The sequence below is a fragment of the Mytilus californianus genome, unplaced genomic scaffold (genome assembly GCF_021869535.1).
Source record: "Mytilus californianus isolate M0D057914Y unplaced genomic scaffold, xbMytCali1.0.p SCAF_3, whole genome shotgun sequence".
Taxonomy (NCBI): Eukaryota; Metazoa; Mollusca; class Bivalvia; order Mytilida; family Mytilidae; genus Mytilus; species Mytilus californianus.
This window is the reverse complement of record NW_026262679.1, coordinates 1,754,856-1,771,193: the sequence shown is the minus strand read 5'-3', so window position 1 is coordinate 1,771,193 and position 16,338 is coordinate 1,754,856. Positions and strand designations below refer to the sequence as shown.

Below are 16,338 nucleotides of genomic sequence, written 5' to 3'. Positions count from 1 at the left end.
TGATAAAGTTTGGAAATTGATAACTGTCAAGCAAGTTCCATTAGAGTTTTAATTTGTTAATGTAATCTTTACCCCAAAAAGAGATTGGAATTAATTCTTTCTTTTTTATATTGCCACTCATTTCTTTAAACAATTGTAAATAGACTGTTGCCTACATGTGACTCAATGTAGTTAATTGAAAAAAAGAAGAGTAATTATATTACAAAGGATGTGTGGATTTAATCAAATTGATGCTATAAATATTTATATATTTTAACAAACTTACTGCGCCTGTAGTTTTTCTGGGTCTACTTTTTCTAATATTTGAAGCAGTTCATCCTGTCTGTTTGATCTCATGTATATTATTGCTAAATTTAAATTAATGAATGCTGCTAGCTCTGTACCTCTTGATAACTAAAATGACGAAAACAATTAATGAATGCTGCTAGCTCTGTACCTCTTGATAACTAAAATTACAAAAATAATTAATAAATGCTGCTAGCTCTGTACCTCTTGATAACTAAAATTACAAAAATAATTATTGAATGCTGCTAGCTCTGTACCTCTTGATAACTAAAATGACAAAAACAATTAATGAAAGCCGCTAGTTCTGTACCTCTTGATAACTAAAATGACAAAAACAATTAATGAATGCTGCTAGCTCTGTACCTCTTGATAACTAAAATGATAAAAACAATTAATGAATGCTGCTAGCTCTGTACCTCTTGATAACTAAAATGATAAAAACAATTAATGAATGCTGCTAGCTCTGTACCTCTTGATAACTAAAATGATAAAAACAATTAATGAATGCTGCTAGCTCTGTACCTCTTGATAACTAAAATGACAAAAACAATTAATGAATGCTGCTAGTTCTGTACCTCTTGATAACTAAAATTACAAAAATAATTAATGAATAGTATAAAAATATCGCAAATATTAATCTTCGCAAATATGTTAATCTTGGATCTTTTTTACCGTATATAACTATATCAGGTAAATTTGAAAATCATGAAAATTAAATTGCCACAAAGTGGGCGAGAAAAGGGTAAACGCGAAATAAAGTATCTGTGAAAATAAGTTGGTTTACTGTGTATTGTAGATAACACAGGCAAGGTGAAATAAAATGAAATAAATGTGGATAGTGTCCACATGTGTCCATAGATGATGCCCCCGCTTGCATATCATATAGTTAAAAAGGGACATAACTGAAGAACGGTAAAAGTGACGCTACCCAAATTTGAACTTGATCTGAGTTTTGTGGTAATAAGCATTGTGTTTAAGTTTCATAACATTTGGTTGAGGCAAACTTAAGTTGAGAACAGAAACTAAAAATTCAGCAACTTTTCTATTTGTAAACACGCATAACTCTAGAACGGTTGTGTATAAGTTTCATAACATTTGGTTGAGGCAAACTTAAGTTGAGAACAGAAACTAAAAATTCAGCAATTTTTCTATTTGTAAACACACGTAACTCTAGAACAGTTGTGTATAAGTTTTATAACATTTGGTTGAGACAAACTAAAAATTTCAGCAATTTTTATGTTTATAAAGGGACATAACTCAAGAATGGTAAAAGTGTCGGCACCTTATTTCGTACTTAATCTGTATTATGTAGTAATATGCATTGTGTATAAGTTTCATAACATTTGGTTGAGGCAAACTAAAGTTAGAAAACAGAAACAAAAAATTTGTACTTAATCTTAGTTTTGTGGTAATGAATATTGTGTATAGGTTTCATAATGTTTGGTTGGGGCAAAAAATTTTGCAATCTTTCCATTTATAAAGGGGCATAACTCAATAATGGTTAAAGTGACACTACCCAAATTCAACTAAATCTGTGTTTTATCAGTGGAAGTCAAAATTAAACATTGTATTGTATAAAGCATTGATTGTAGTTGATTTAACTATAATCATGGACAAAGGAAGATAACTCCAATTTTAAAAATAACTTGATATTAAGAAGAAAATAAAAATTTTGCAATTTTTCCATTTCTATAGGGACATAACTCTAGAACAGTTAATGTGACGCCACCAAAATTCAAACTTGATCTGTGTTTTGTGGTAATAAGCATTGTGTATAAGTTTCATAACATTTGGTTGAGGCAAACTTAAGTTAGAGAACGGAAACCAATTTCGGGACGTACATACGTACGGACTGCCTATGTACGAACGTACAGACCTGTACGGACAAGGGTAAAACTTAATGCCCTCATCGCTACGGCGGGGGCATAAAAAAAAAACAATCCAAAAAACCTATAAGTTCTTTTAATCAACAAACAATAAAATAAATGCAATTATTTTACTGCTGATAACAAGTGAATGGTATGACCTTCACTGACCTTTATTGCTGTGTGAAACTGTGATTCTGCGGCCTCCATACAATTCATGGACATTGCATATAAACCCTGAAAGACACAAAATATACAAGCTTAAAATAAGGTTCAATTTATCTCTTTTTTTCTAATACATGAACAAAAAGATAATTTTGGATGTGGCCATATTCAACTTTAAATTATGAAGGGGAAACAATAAACTTTTGTTACTGAATAAACAAATGGGGTTACATGATAACAAAAATAACCATCACCTATGCTATTCTTAATTTACTACGGAAACAATAAACTTTTGTTACAGAATAAACAAATGGCTACATGATAATAAAAGTAACCATCACCTATGCCATCCTTAATCTACTACGGAAACAATAAACTTTTGTTACAGAATAAACAAATGGCTACATGACAATAAAAGTAACCATCACCTATGGTATTCTTAATCTACTACAAACTGTTGAAGTTCTTTTAAATATTTAGGAGTAAAGCAGCTTTTGTCTTTCTGAACTAATATCTTTTGTTGGGTAATAAAATTAAACTTTCTGTTAATCACAACAGCTCAATTTAAACATAATTTTAAACAAAAGAACAGAAAGACGTTATAAAGTTTTTTTTGAGAGATTACATGTTTCAGTTTTTTCTATCCAGCATTTATACAGTTGTCTTTTTGTTGTTGGGTTTGCTGCCTGACAATTATCATGCATCTCCTATTTTCTATAGGATAGATAAAAGAAGTAAAATTCAAAATGTAGTTACATTAAAGTAAACACTAAAAAGCCAGTTCTCTATTATTACCCCCCTTTTTTTATTTTTCAGATTGACATTATATTCCACATACATTTGTTAATACTTTGTAAACATTTAACCATTGGTACCTTTCCCTTAAGATTTCCCTAATTTTCAAATTCTATTTACTTATCCCAACTGGAAGACATGTTCGAATAAGATTACAATATTTAATATTTACCAGTAAGGTATGAATCTGTGCACCATGAGTGGTAAATAACCTTGGTTGTTGCTGACAGACATGACAGACTTGAAATATCTACAATAAATAATACAATAAAGTTAATATCACTATAGTGTATGACATAACCCTTCTGAGGTTAAATATAACTGGGTTAGTGAGTGGATAAATCAAATGTAATAAACAGCTGCGCCATGAGCGCATGATACGCCCATCGCTTTTTCAATGAATAAAGTTTAATAACTTCTCAATGTCATATCAGAAATTTATGAAAACTAAAGGGAGGTTATCTTAATAGATAAAAACCAGTCACCAAAGTTTCATGAAAACTGCTCCAAGAACTTTAAAGATATTGTCTGAAAACTGGAAAATCACCCCTTTTTTGTGAATAAAATCCCATAACTCGGAAACGTAAAATCTTAGAATTATAAAAATCGAAAAGGAGCTTACATCAATAGATATAAACAATTCACCAAAGTTTCATGAAAACTGCTGAAAGCATTTTTGAGTTATTGTCTGAAAACTGGAAAATCCCCCTTTTTTAATGAAAAAAAACCCATAACTCGGAAAAGTAATACATGTATCAAAAATTTATAAAATTCGAAAGGGAGCTCATGTCAATTGATATAAACAATTCATCAATGTTTCTTGCAAATTGGTGAAAGTGTTTTTGAGTTATTGTCCGAAAACTGGAAAATCACCCTTTTTTTTAATGAATAAAATCCCATAACAAGGAAACGTAAAATCTAAAATTTATAAAAATCGGAAGTGAGCTCATGTCAATAGATATAAACAATTCATCAAAGTTTCTTGCAAATTGGTGAAAGTGTTTTTGAGTTATTGTCCTAAAACTGGAAATCCCCCTTTTTTAATGAATAAAACCCCCATAACTCGGAAACGTAAAATTGAAAATTTATAAAAATCAAAAGGGAGCTCACGTAAATAGATATATTCAATCCACCAAAGTTTCATACATACTGGATAAAGCATTTTTGAGTTATTGTGCCACATGTGGACGACGGATGAATGGACAACGGTATACCATAATACCTCCAGTAAACAGGCGTATAAAAACATAATCTGAAACTTTATACACAATACTGTAAATTCAGAAATTATTATGAGCTTTTTATTAATGCAAATTATGCGACTGGGTGAGTATCGCAATAATAAGAATTCACATTTTGATATCTGCTACATATATCTGTATGCAGATTTTCCTGAAATGGTAATAATTAATCTAACATTTTTGTCCATTTTTCAAAAATTGCAATAATAAACGTATGCAATAATTTCTGAATTTTCAGTATTCATTACTTTTTATGTCATCCTCGAACACACTTATATACATGCATTAAGTGTAGTAAATATTAAAGAAGAGATGTTTAATCAAGTCATTTAGCAATTTTTCAAAGGCAGTGCCTTATTGCATTTAATGGTATCAGACAATAGCCATTTTGTTTCTATGTGGGGGTAAATATGTCACCATTGAAATCCTGAAAAGTGGAATTCTTTCTTCTTCTTTTTGTGATAGAACTATCAATATCGATCTGGAATTTATTGAAAGCTGTTAAAAATCGTCTGACTGTCTGACATAGCTATCAAGTCAGACCCTTTGTCAGGTTAACAATTTCGAACTAAAAGGTCCAATAAAGTTTGTTTTTTTAAATCCGAAACGAACAGTGCCAAAGCTTACATCTGGGAATCAGTGTATAATTTCGAGGGTCTCATTAATTAGTGGCAAGAAGCGTCAAGAAGTGACAAGAAGAATAATTTAACAACAAGAAGATTAATAAAGCGACAAAAAGAATAATTAAGCGACAAAAAGACTAATTTAGCAACAAGAAAACAAATTTAGCAAAAATTATTTCAAATAAATAAATATAGAATCATGCATTAAAGTGTGTTTTTTTAATATAGTCACTTCTTGAACCTTCCTGACGCTTATTGTCGCTAATAAGTGAGACTGAAAATTCGATACACTTGGGTTTTTTCCTCTTACAATTTGAAGATGTAAAAAACCGAGAGTACTGAACTTATCAAGTTTAACTGACATTACGCAGCTTGTGTTGATGTGGACCAATGCTAATCAACAAGTGATAATAGCTTGATTAAACATTCAACAAGTGATTGAAAATTATTTTCTCGACATGGTTTCTGTTAATGGCACAAGTCAAAGATGATTAAAGTAGTAGTGATAGAAAAGTGGAATGTTGTTAATGTTGTCAAAAGTTTTGATGCCGAAAAATACAGTTTATGAACTTTCAACTCAGCATAATCAATATGGATTATAAAATCACGAAACCTGTAGGCAACTGCCTTTACAGCACATTCGCGCTTTGATTAATTCTTATTTGTTTTCAATGTACTAAGATTGAGAGGCATAATTTGAAAAGAAGAAATAACAATGCAGTATTTTGGTTAATTTTCATAAGTGTTTAATTTTCCCAACTTTTGCGGTAGACATGTTGTCCATTCGTTTGATGTGTTTTGTCATTTGAATTTGCCATGTGATTAGGATCTTTCAGATTGAATTTTCCTTGGAGTTCAGTATTTTTGTGATTTTACTTTTCACTGCCCTTCTGAGGTCAAAACGGTAAACAAAACACAACATGAAAATTACTTGTTCACTGACTTCTTGTCTTGAATTTGCATGAATATTTGCAACTAAACATTAAGCAAACAGCAATCAATCAATCTTGTATTGACATCCTGAAATGTAACACTAGTAACAGACTCTATAATACTGTAGGTCAAAATGTGGCAGTATCATATTTTTCTTTTGTACCGTACTCATATTGGCTTACCTCTTGTATGGCAACAGTCTTGTTACCCATGATCAGTCTACACATTATTATATGTTCTAATAACATAAGTTGAAAGGAAGACAGAATAGGGTGAGCATCCAACACTGTAAAGTAAAACAAGTTACATGTATGTTAAGTTAATATTGTATTTTGCTATAAACAAAAGATTTTCAATTCAAAAATGTACTGGAAATATCAGCATTTAGAAATTTCTAGGATAACTGTATTCTCATCTTTATCATTATTGTTATACGCCAAGGGGAGCATGACAAATATCCCTGTACAAAAGCTGAAATGCAATCATAAGAAAATATCATGGTGTTTTTTTATTAAGTTTTGTCCAGATGAACAAAAAACTGTTGGAAATTTAACAATTAGTCAGAATTGATCATTTTGATCATAAACAATTGTAATTTTAATTTATAAGATATGACCATGAGAACATACAAAGCTAGTTAAACTCATGTGTAGTAAATTGTTCTGATTATGTTGTGTCCATCAAATAGAAGTATCTTATAATCATACAAAGGGGAACCATAAGTAAGGACGTTTAATTTTACTTAAAACAGCCATGCATACCATCTAGGATATTGACTTAAGTCAAATATGAACTGGTTCACTTAAACTTAATATATGATATTAACATTTGCAAACTTGATATATATAATATTCATGTTTATGTATCATTTAATATAAAAAATGTTGCCAAAATATAAACTAACATTATGGAAACTAAATTCTTAACTTTCTCATGTAACTAAACAATGTAACAGGTATGAATATTTTTTTCTAAATAATTCATTCTGCATCATCTTACTTTTGAGTTTTTCTATCTGCATGAGAGCTTTATCGGTGTATTTCTGTACCTTATCCATGTAACCAGCCTGCATAGAATGCATTACTGTTACCTATAACACAATCATATACATGTAAATATATACATTCAGGTATAAATCTAAATCTTCCAAATATGCATTTGGAAACATTTAAAAAGAATTATGCAAGTTTTAACCATTGTACTTTTTCAAGTACAAAACCCCATTATTTCTTAAAAAATAGAATCTCCATGTGGAATTAAAGCACAGCATGACCTTATGTATCTCTTATACATGCCTAAAGTATATTTAATATAATGTTCTATGGCTTTGAATGAGTATGTGTGTGCTTGCATTCTATTTTAACTTCCTTGAATGACAATTTTCAGGTATTCAGTTTATAAATTGGAGTATTTCAAGTGTCAGGCAAATCCCTCTACTGGGGAAATCCCTCTACTGGGGAAATCCCTCTACTGGGGAAATCCCTAATGAATCAGGCAAGTTGGCAGGTCTGTTTCATCATAATCTAAAAAGCCCATAGTTTTCTTAAAACATGAACATCCAACATGTTTAAATACTCACCAAATATACTAATACACACATATGTTCTATAGGTAACCATTGGAATAAGTCTACTGGGTTGGAGGAATCTGGTTCTGTAAACAAATATAGGTTGAATTAAGTAACAAAAATGTCCTTGATTATTTCAAAATTGATGCATCATTTCATTCTGTGAAATCTACAACAAAATGTTTGTTTTAGCATATCTATTAAATTGCTCAATGTTTGATATTAAGATAATAACCAAATATCCAGATTTTGTTTAAGCTTGACTTTCAGGTCTCATGTTAAAGTACCACCAGGAGGTCAGAAAAGATGATATTTCAATGATTCTACAATAGCTGTTAAATTAAACAATTTTATCTATTTGAGAATATTATCTACGTTTGTGATAAAAAAGCTTGCATTTTTAAATTGGTGTTGTTTCAATGATAAAATAAAAAGGGTTTGTTCAAAGCCAAAAAATATTTATTTTTTCAAGTTGTAAAATTAATTTTCTTCATTTACTACTATTCCTTCAAAATTTATAAAGTGAACTTTATAAGTTTTCAATATTTTTTTTTGAATTTTGAAGGATGTTTGTATGTAAACTATGCTGCATATTAACAGCATTTTCCACCAGGCATTATAGCACCATGGTACCAGGTTGCTATATTTATTATAATTGTTTTAACTCCAAAGATTTATAATGGAATGTATTATAACTATGTAAGTTAAGGGAAACAGTTCTATTTCAAATCCCAAGGTGCTATTTGAAAATACTGGGGAGAACACTGTATTCCTTATAATCAAAGATGTGCATTATTCACAAAATAAGTCAAAAATTAAAAAAAAAATATTTAAAAAAAGAAATAGACTTTAGCATGCAATGAGAGAGAACCTTTTACTTTATATAAGCACAGTATGATGATAGATTGGTGTTTAAAGTCAAATATAACATGCATTTGAAGCCAAGCACATGTTCCAATGTCCCCCGCGTTGCACATATTTTATCTATCCAAGGTACAAGGGCAATAACTAAAAAAGCACTTTTTTTTTGTTCTATAAAACTTTTAATTATTATCTTAGAGAAATGCAGGCTTCAGAGCAAATGCTATGTAATTTCCATTATAATTAATATTTCCAAGGGGCATAACTCTTTAAAACTAGATGTGTTCGAACAACACGAATGGCCAGGTCTCAAAAAGTTGAAAAATCTGCACTTTCAACAACACATGTGGACACAAACATGCATGGATAGTATCTAGCTCTCAAGACCAATACTAGTTTGATGAAAAATTTCCTTAATCATTGAGTAGTTAAATTTCAAGCTATCTATCAAAGTCCAAAGTCCGCAATTTCAGCAAAAATTAGTAAAGCGGAACAAAACTTAAACTTGATCTGTAACTCATCATGGTTAACTCACATACTAAACATCAGCCCAATATCTGAAGGCGTTTAGAAAAAAAGTCTGTATAACTGTGATTTTCAACAATTTGTCAAAGTCTAAAGCCCATAATTTCGGCAAAAATTAGCAGAGAAAAACGAAACTTAAACTTGATCTGTACCTCATCATGGTTAACTCACATACCAAAAATCAGCCCAATATCTGAAGGCGTTTAGACAAAAATTGTGTATAATGGTTTGTTGCGGAATGACGGAATGACAGACAAGGGTAAAACTATATGACCCTGACAACTTTGTTGCAGGGCCATAAATATTTGATCAGCACTTATTTTCAAAAGTGTCAAAGACATTGCTGATATAAATCTATGATATAAGTTTCATAAAATTTTGGCCACAATTGTACTCTTGAGAACGCTGACAATGTAATTTCCATATAATTAATACTTCCAAAGGGGCCAAACTCTTTTAAAAATTATTGATCGGCACTGATTTTTGAACTCGTCAAAGACATTGACGATATAATCCTATAATATAAATTTCATACAAATCTGGCAAGAGTTGTACACATTAGAGCACTCATAAGGCAACTTTCCATATAATTATTATTTCCAAGGGACATAACTCTTTTAGAAAATATTGATCATCACTGATTTTCGAAATTGTCAAAGACATTGCTAATATCTTTGACAATTTCGAAAATCAGTGATTTACCTATGATTTAAGTTTCATAAAATTCTTGCAAGAATTATAAACATGAGATCACTAACAATGCAATTTTCCATATAATTGATGTTTCCAAGGGGCATAACTCTTTCAAAAAATAATTGATCAGCACTGATTTTCGAACTCGCCCAAGACATAGCTAATATAAACCTATGATATAAGTTTCATAAAAATCTGGCAAGAATTGTACAAATGAGAGTGCTAACAATGCAATTTTCCATGTAATTAATGTTTCCAAGGGGCATTACACTTTTAAAAATAAAATGCTCCACTGGGGCGTAGCTTGATACGACCGCAGAGGTCGAACCCTGAACAGTTGGGGCAAGTATGGACACAACATTCAAGCTTGATACAGCACTGTATTTGGATTGTAATTAAATATTTGACACAGCATAGGTTTCTGACACAGAATGAATGTGGTCCAAGAACTTAAAACTAGAAAAATGCTTGTTTTTTACCCCTTTTCTGGCCCCTAATTCCTAAAATTTTGAGGCAATTACCCCCAAAATCAATCCTAGCCTTCCCTTTGTGGTATGGTACCTTGCAGTACAATTTCAGAGAGATCCATACACTTTTGAACACAAGTTATTGTCTGGAAACTAGAAAAATGCTTATTTTTGGCCCCTTTTTGGCCCCAAATTCCTAAACATTTTGGGCAATTACCCCCAAACTCAATTCCAGCTTTCCCTTTGTGATATGGAACCTTGTAGTACAATTTCATAAAGATCCATACACTTACACACAAGTTATTGTCATGAAACTAGAAAAATGCTTGTTTTTTGCCCCTTTTTGGCCCCTAATTCCTAAAATTTGGAGGCAATTACCCCCAAAATCAATCCCAGCATTCCCTTTGTGATATGGAACCTTGTGGTACAATGTCAGAGAGATCCATACACTAACACACAAGTTATGTCTGGAAGTTACAAAAATGCTTATTTTTGGCCCCTAATTCCTTAACTGTTGGTACCATAACCTCCAAAATCATTCCCCATCTTCCTTTTGTGGTTAAATTTCATAGAGTTATATTCACTTAAACTATAGTTAGAGTGCGAAAACCAATGTGTCTTCGGACGACGACGCCGCCGGACGACGAAAACGACGCCAACGTCATACCAATATACGACCGCAAAATTTGTTTGCAGTCGTATAATAAATGATTTGCACTGATTTTGGAACTTGTCCAAGACATAACTGATATAAACCTATGATATAAGTTTCATAAAAATCTGGCAAGAATTGTACACGAATTGCTAACAAGACTGGACGAATGCACAGACGTACGGACAAACGGATGGACAACCGGTATTTCTATATCCTCGCAACCCTTGCGCAGGGGACAATAAGGAGATGGTATGATTGCCAATGAGACAACTATCCACCAAAGTTCAAATGAAGTGGATGTAAGCAATTATAGGCAACCTTACTAGACAGACACAGTGCACTTGACCCTTAAGACAGGTTTTCAACATGCATGTTCACAAGGTAACAGTCTGTTGGACCTTACTGTCACCATACAGATTCATTGTTTGGACTCCGAGCCAAACAGTCTTTGCTCTTACTACTAAATACTGCATGCTTAGAGGAGAAGCAGCAAATACCAATTTTCATTTCTTCTGGATTGACCTGGACATGGATCAAAACCCCAACCTACCACACTAGAGGCAAGATTGTTACTAAGAGACCACAAAAGTGGTAAGCATGTAAACATATTGTGTTTTTCAAAATAAAGTTAAGTATAAAAGTATGAGGTATGTGTCAATGAGACAGCAACCCAAAATTCCTATACTTAAAATACATTAAATCATGATATACTGGTACCTTCATCTGTATGTAACTGTGTTATGGTCTGTATAATTTGTTGTAAATTCTTCAATGCTGGTTTAACACTTTTAACCTAAAAACAATTTAGATCTGTATCAATTTTTTCATTATTTTTATACAGGAATTAATACAATTTGATATAAGGACACACACATGCAATGTTTTTTTCATGTAAAACTCTATTTACAGCTTAACTCTTGAATAGTGTACAAGGATGAATTATAATTTGCATGTTTGTTAGATTGACCTGAAACTAATATTTCCTTTGTTTACTACTTATTTTCAAGAGTTAAAATTGTGATTGTCAGCTGTTCAAAGAATGGAATAGGTAACAGTAGTAGAATTCTAATGAAATGCTTCATGCCACTTAAAATAAGTTGCTCTTTATATGGATAGACAAACCAATAATTAGACACAAAAAAGCAACCATAAGAAATCAAGAATATCATCTTGCAGACAAATGATGAACAGCTCATATGAACTTTATTATAGTATTAATTAATGGGTGTTTTCATACTGTCCCTGTTATATGTCCAAAGTCTGTTATATTGGTCAAGTGCCTGTAATGGCACAAGGCATTGCCAAGGGACATTACAGCCTCCAAGGCTATTATTACTGAACGAGGACAAATAACAGGGTCAATATGAAAACACCCATTTCTTAACACTTTTATTAACCAAACCTTCAATGTGTAATATTTAAACAAGCCAAATCAGTTTTTTTTTTGTGGAGAAATTGTATACATATAATTATACCAAATGCAATATTAAAAAGAAACTTTTAAAGTGATGTGATGGAATAACATGTAAATGTAAAAATAGTTTTATTGTTGACCTATTCAAAGCAATTTATGGCATACAAAATACAAGATTTCATTCTGGATTTTAAAACTCAAAATTAAATGAATTGATACACATCATGGAATGTATTATGTAATTATTAACTTGACAACTGGGTCAAATAAGATTAAATCATGATTCTCATGATTCTTTGGAACTTTCAATTTCTTGATGTTTCTTTTCTCAGAAATGCATTTGAATTGATAACAACTAAAATCCGTAATAGCCCTGATTATTCATAATGCCCCTGTTTATTTCATAATGGCCCTGTTTTTTCATAACGGCCCTGTTTTATCATAATGGCCCTGTATTAATGCCGTTTGTTTGTAAGGATCAGTTTTGCTTTTATTAATGAAGGGGCAGTTTCATACATAATGCACTAAACTGGTTAATAAAATTTGATTAAACATTTGTAAGGAAAGTTCTGTATCTGTTTGTATGATCTTACCTGACCAGCCATTAGATAATGGCAAACTTGTAATATAAGGAAGAAGACTTTTAGAGATTCTTTCTGTATTGTGGGTCCATTATAAGTTTCTATCAATGAACTGACTGTTGTAAGTGTTTCATGGACATCACCAGTCTTCTTGTCTATCAGCAGAAGCTGTCAAGATAACAAGATAGTTTAAAACAGATTTTTATATAGCTATATTTTTATTTAAATTTTTTGTACAATATAATTTGCAAACTAAGACATGACTGAATGAAGTTACATGTACAAAAGTACATTGATAAGTATGCTTCCTTTCACATTGGGTATGACATCTTTTTCACTAAAACATTGATTGGATTCAATAACATGAATATATCTAATTCTTGACTACTCAGGCAAATTTAATTTTATTGTCACTTGACCCATCATCAAGTTTCAAATTTTAACAGACACAACAGTAGAATATTACCATTCCTCTGCTGAGCAGGAACAACAGTTTTGTATATTCTGATCTAGACTTCCCTGCCACTTCAATTCCTGATGTCAATAGTCGTACTGCTGAAGGGAAGTCTCTTTCTATAGCATGTAATTGCTAAAATAAAGAAATGAGAGAATTTTTTATAACTGTAAAATCATAAAATGATAAACTATCCTACCACAAAGTATCAAATATTTCTGCACCTAATCACAGAGCTCCAGATAAGAATTCACAAATTGGGGTTTTTACCCACCATTTTTTTATGTAATTGGGTGATAAAGTTTTTTAATTGCATTATCAATTCCAATTCACTCATCAAGCAAATATCAAATTGGGTTTTTCACCACCAAGCTCCTTAATGTATTGGGTTTTTTCATCAACACAATATTGAATGTTTAGGCATGTTATAATCACATTATATCAACCCCATGCAGATGTTTTTCCATCTTAAATATGTTTCTTTCTTTGTATATATGCTAGCTGTTTTATTTGGTTTATTTACTGACGAGCAATTGTACGTTTAATTTGTGTCCGATTTTAAACGTTCTGCCAGTTTTGTATTTTCTCACAACTTATATAAACTGCAGCTGGTGTCACTAGTTGGACAGTTACTAATTACCTTTCTAGATCCCATATGATCACCCTACAGTTTAGTTGGGGTAGGCGTGGCTAAGTGTTTAGATTTTTATGTAATATATGTGAAATTTAGGTGCTGTAAGAAAGTTTTGCCAGTCCTTTCACCTATTTGCCAGATCTACTTTTTAATAAAAATAATAAGTAGTTCCCAGATTTAAGATATACCCCAAAACCTTGACCAGGTTTATAGGTTTAATGATGGAGACCACATTCAACTTAAATTTACAGAGTTAAATTTACAAATAATTCTGCAACATCAAATAAATAAATGACAATGTTAAACTGCACTTGCCAATAAGACAACTATCATAAGCATACAGAACAATAAGACCAAAACAAAGAAAGTGTCAAGATGCATTGACGTAAAAAACAGATATGTGTTTTCACTCATCAACTAAAATGAAAAAAATAATATATAAACTAAAATTATACTTGAATGTTTTTGTTTAATTTAATTTACATAAATCTGGGTTAAGTTGTCCCAGCTGATTAGAACTTTTGGTTTCTGCTGCTTTCCAACTACATATATCATGTCATAATTGATTTGGCCTTTCACTTTTTCCAACTGATTTCGTTCTTCACAAAACCCTGTGTTTATCGTTCTAGCAATGTTCTTGTTAAGGTACGCAAACGGGTCTTGTTATCATCATAATAACTTTCCCTAAAGTATCAAAAAGAAGCTGAAAACATGCTTCTATTCAATATTTTTATCGGATATTTACTTTCGTTTTAATTCATTGTATGTTATGATAAATCCCGAGCAATTCGAAAAAAATATGACAACAAGACAAACGCTAATTGGATAAACGCCGAGAAGATCGAAATGTTTTCATAAACACATGTACCTTTTGAGCAACGGAAAATTCCAACAGGGACCCATTTCGGCTACTTGATGCAGGGCTCTATTTTTAGAACGAAAGGACATTTCCAATTATAAATATTATAAAAATAGATTTACGCGACGACTGTAATCAGATAAGGGTAAATAACGCAAACGATAGTGAATAAAAACATTAAGAACTCATGGTTTTGGCATATAATTGGGTTTTCCTTTGAATTAATTGGGTTTTTGAACCCTGCAATGGGCAATTGCATTGGGTTTTTAATTATTTGTATTGCGTGATCATGCAAATACGCAGCTTATCTGGAGCTCTGTAATCATATTTTTCATAGAATTTTCATATAATCTTTCTTTATTCAAGCTGTTAGTTATTCTAAAAGTGATTTATTGTACTACTAATTGAGGGCATTCCCTAAAACTAAAATATGCCATGCGCTACATGTATTTCAAACGGACAGACCTCATGATTGATAGATGTGATGCCTTTATCTTTACATTCATATAATTCCATAGCATGTTCATACATGTATGTAGGTCGAGGAAATTAGATTGCCCCAGGTTTACCATATCCTTGGATCTGTACATGTAGACCACCCATATGGATCCCTATCAGTAAATTCTATCTTGTCAGTATCGTAATTATCATGGCTTTTTTTTTCAAATGAGGCAATTTAGAGCTTGACATTTTGTACAGACACCTGTCTTTTGTTGAAGAATGCATGTCGAGCTGTAGATACCTTTTGGTTATTTGGCTCTTGAGGTTATTGTCTCATTGATGTACATGTAAACCACAATCGTTTTTATCCATTAATTTCATTGACATTGACGTTTATAACAATTTTTATTCCGCATTATTCCTACACTACTTTTCCAGGAACTGCAGCTGATGGTGATGAGTAAACTATTCCTTTTAAGTAACTGTAGCTGATGGGGATGAGTAAATTATTCCTTTCCAGTAACTGCAGCTGATGGGGATGAGTAAATTATTCCTTTCCAGTAACTGCAGCTGATGGGGGATGAGTAAGTTATTCCTTTCCAGTAACTGTAGCTGATGGGGATGAGTAAATTATTCCTTTTCAGTAACTGTAGCTGATAGGGATGAGTAAATTATTCCTTTTAAGTAACTGTAGCTGATGGGGATGAGTAAATTATTCCTTTTAAGTAACTGTAGCTGATGGGGATGAGTAAATTATTCCTTTCCAGTAACTGCAGCTGATGGGGATGAGTAAATTATTCCTTTCCAGTAACTGTAGCTGATGGGGATGAGTAAGTTATTCCTTTCCAGTAACTGTAGCTGATGGGGATGAGTAAATTATTCCTTTTCAGTAACTGTAGCTGATGGGGATGAGTAAATTATTCCTTTTAAGTAACTGTAGCTGATGGGGATGAGTAAACTATTCCTATTAAGTAACTGTAGCTGATGGGGATGAGTAAATTATTCCTTTTAAGTAACTGTAGCTGATGGGGATGAGTAAATTATTCCTTTCCAGTAACTGTAGCTGATGGGGATGAGTAAATTATTCCTTTTAAGTAACTGTAGCTGATGGGGATGAGTAAATTATTCCTTTTAAGTAACTGTAGCTGATGGGGATGAGTAAATTATTCCTTTCCAGTAACTGTAGCTGATGGGGATGAGTAAATTATTCCTTTCAAGCAAATGTAGTAACATTAAAGGTACCAATTTTTCTGCAGCAGATGCGCATTTTGACACTAAAT

General features: G+C 31.8%; 2 protein-coding genes across 2 annotated transcripts in view; both read right to left on the bottom strand.

The window, feature by feature from the left end:
* The window catches only part of LOC127733824 (uncharacterized), a 131,146-nt gene that overhangs the window by 12,833 nt on the left and 101,975 nt on the right, over positions 1-16,338 (bottom strand). The gene's annotated exons all lie outside the window — the stretch shown is intronic.
* Positions 1-16,338, bottom strand: part of LOC127733818 (MAU2 chromatid cohesion factor homolog) — a 34,669-nt gene that overhangs the window by 12,833 nt on the left and 5,498 nt on the right. Inside the window, exons 5-13 of the mRNA XM_052243209.1 lie at positions 13,137-13,259; positions 12,683-12,838; positions 11,393-11,468; positions 7,487-7,560; positions 6,907-6,997; positions 6,090-6,193; positions 3,283-3,360; positions 2,322-2,387; positions 266-393 (exon numbers count right to left, since the gene is read on the bottom strand). Of these exons, the coding sequence (XP_052099169.1) occupies positions 266-393; positions 2,322-2,387; positions 3,283-3,360; positions 6,090-6,193; positions 6,907-6,997; positions 7,487-7,560; positions 11,393-11,468; positions 12,683-12,838; positions 13,137-13,259 (896 nt within the window). The remainder of the gene's footprint in view (positions 1-265; positions 394-2,321; positions 2,388-3,282; positions 3,361-6,089; positions 6,194-6,906; positions 6,998-7,486; positions 7,561-11,392; positions 11,469-12,682; positions 12,839-13,136; positions 13,260-16,338) is intronic.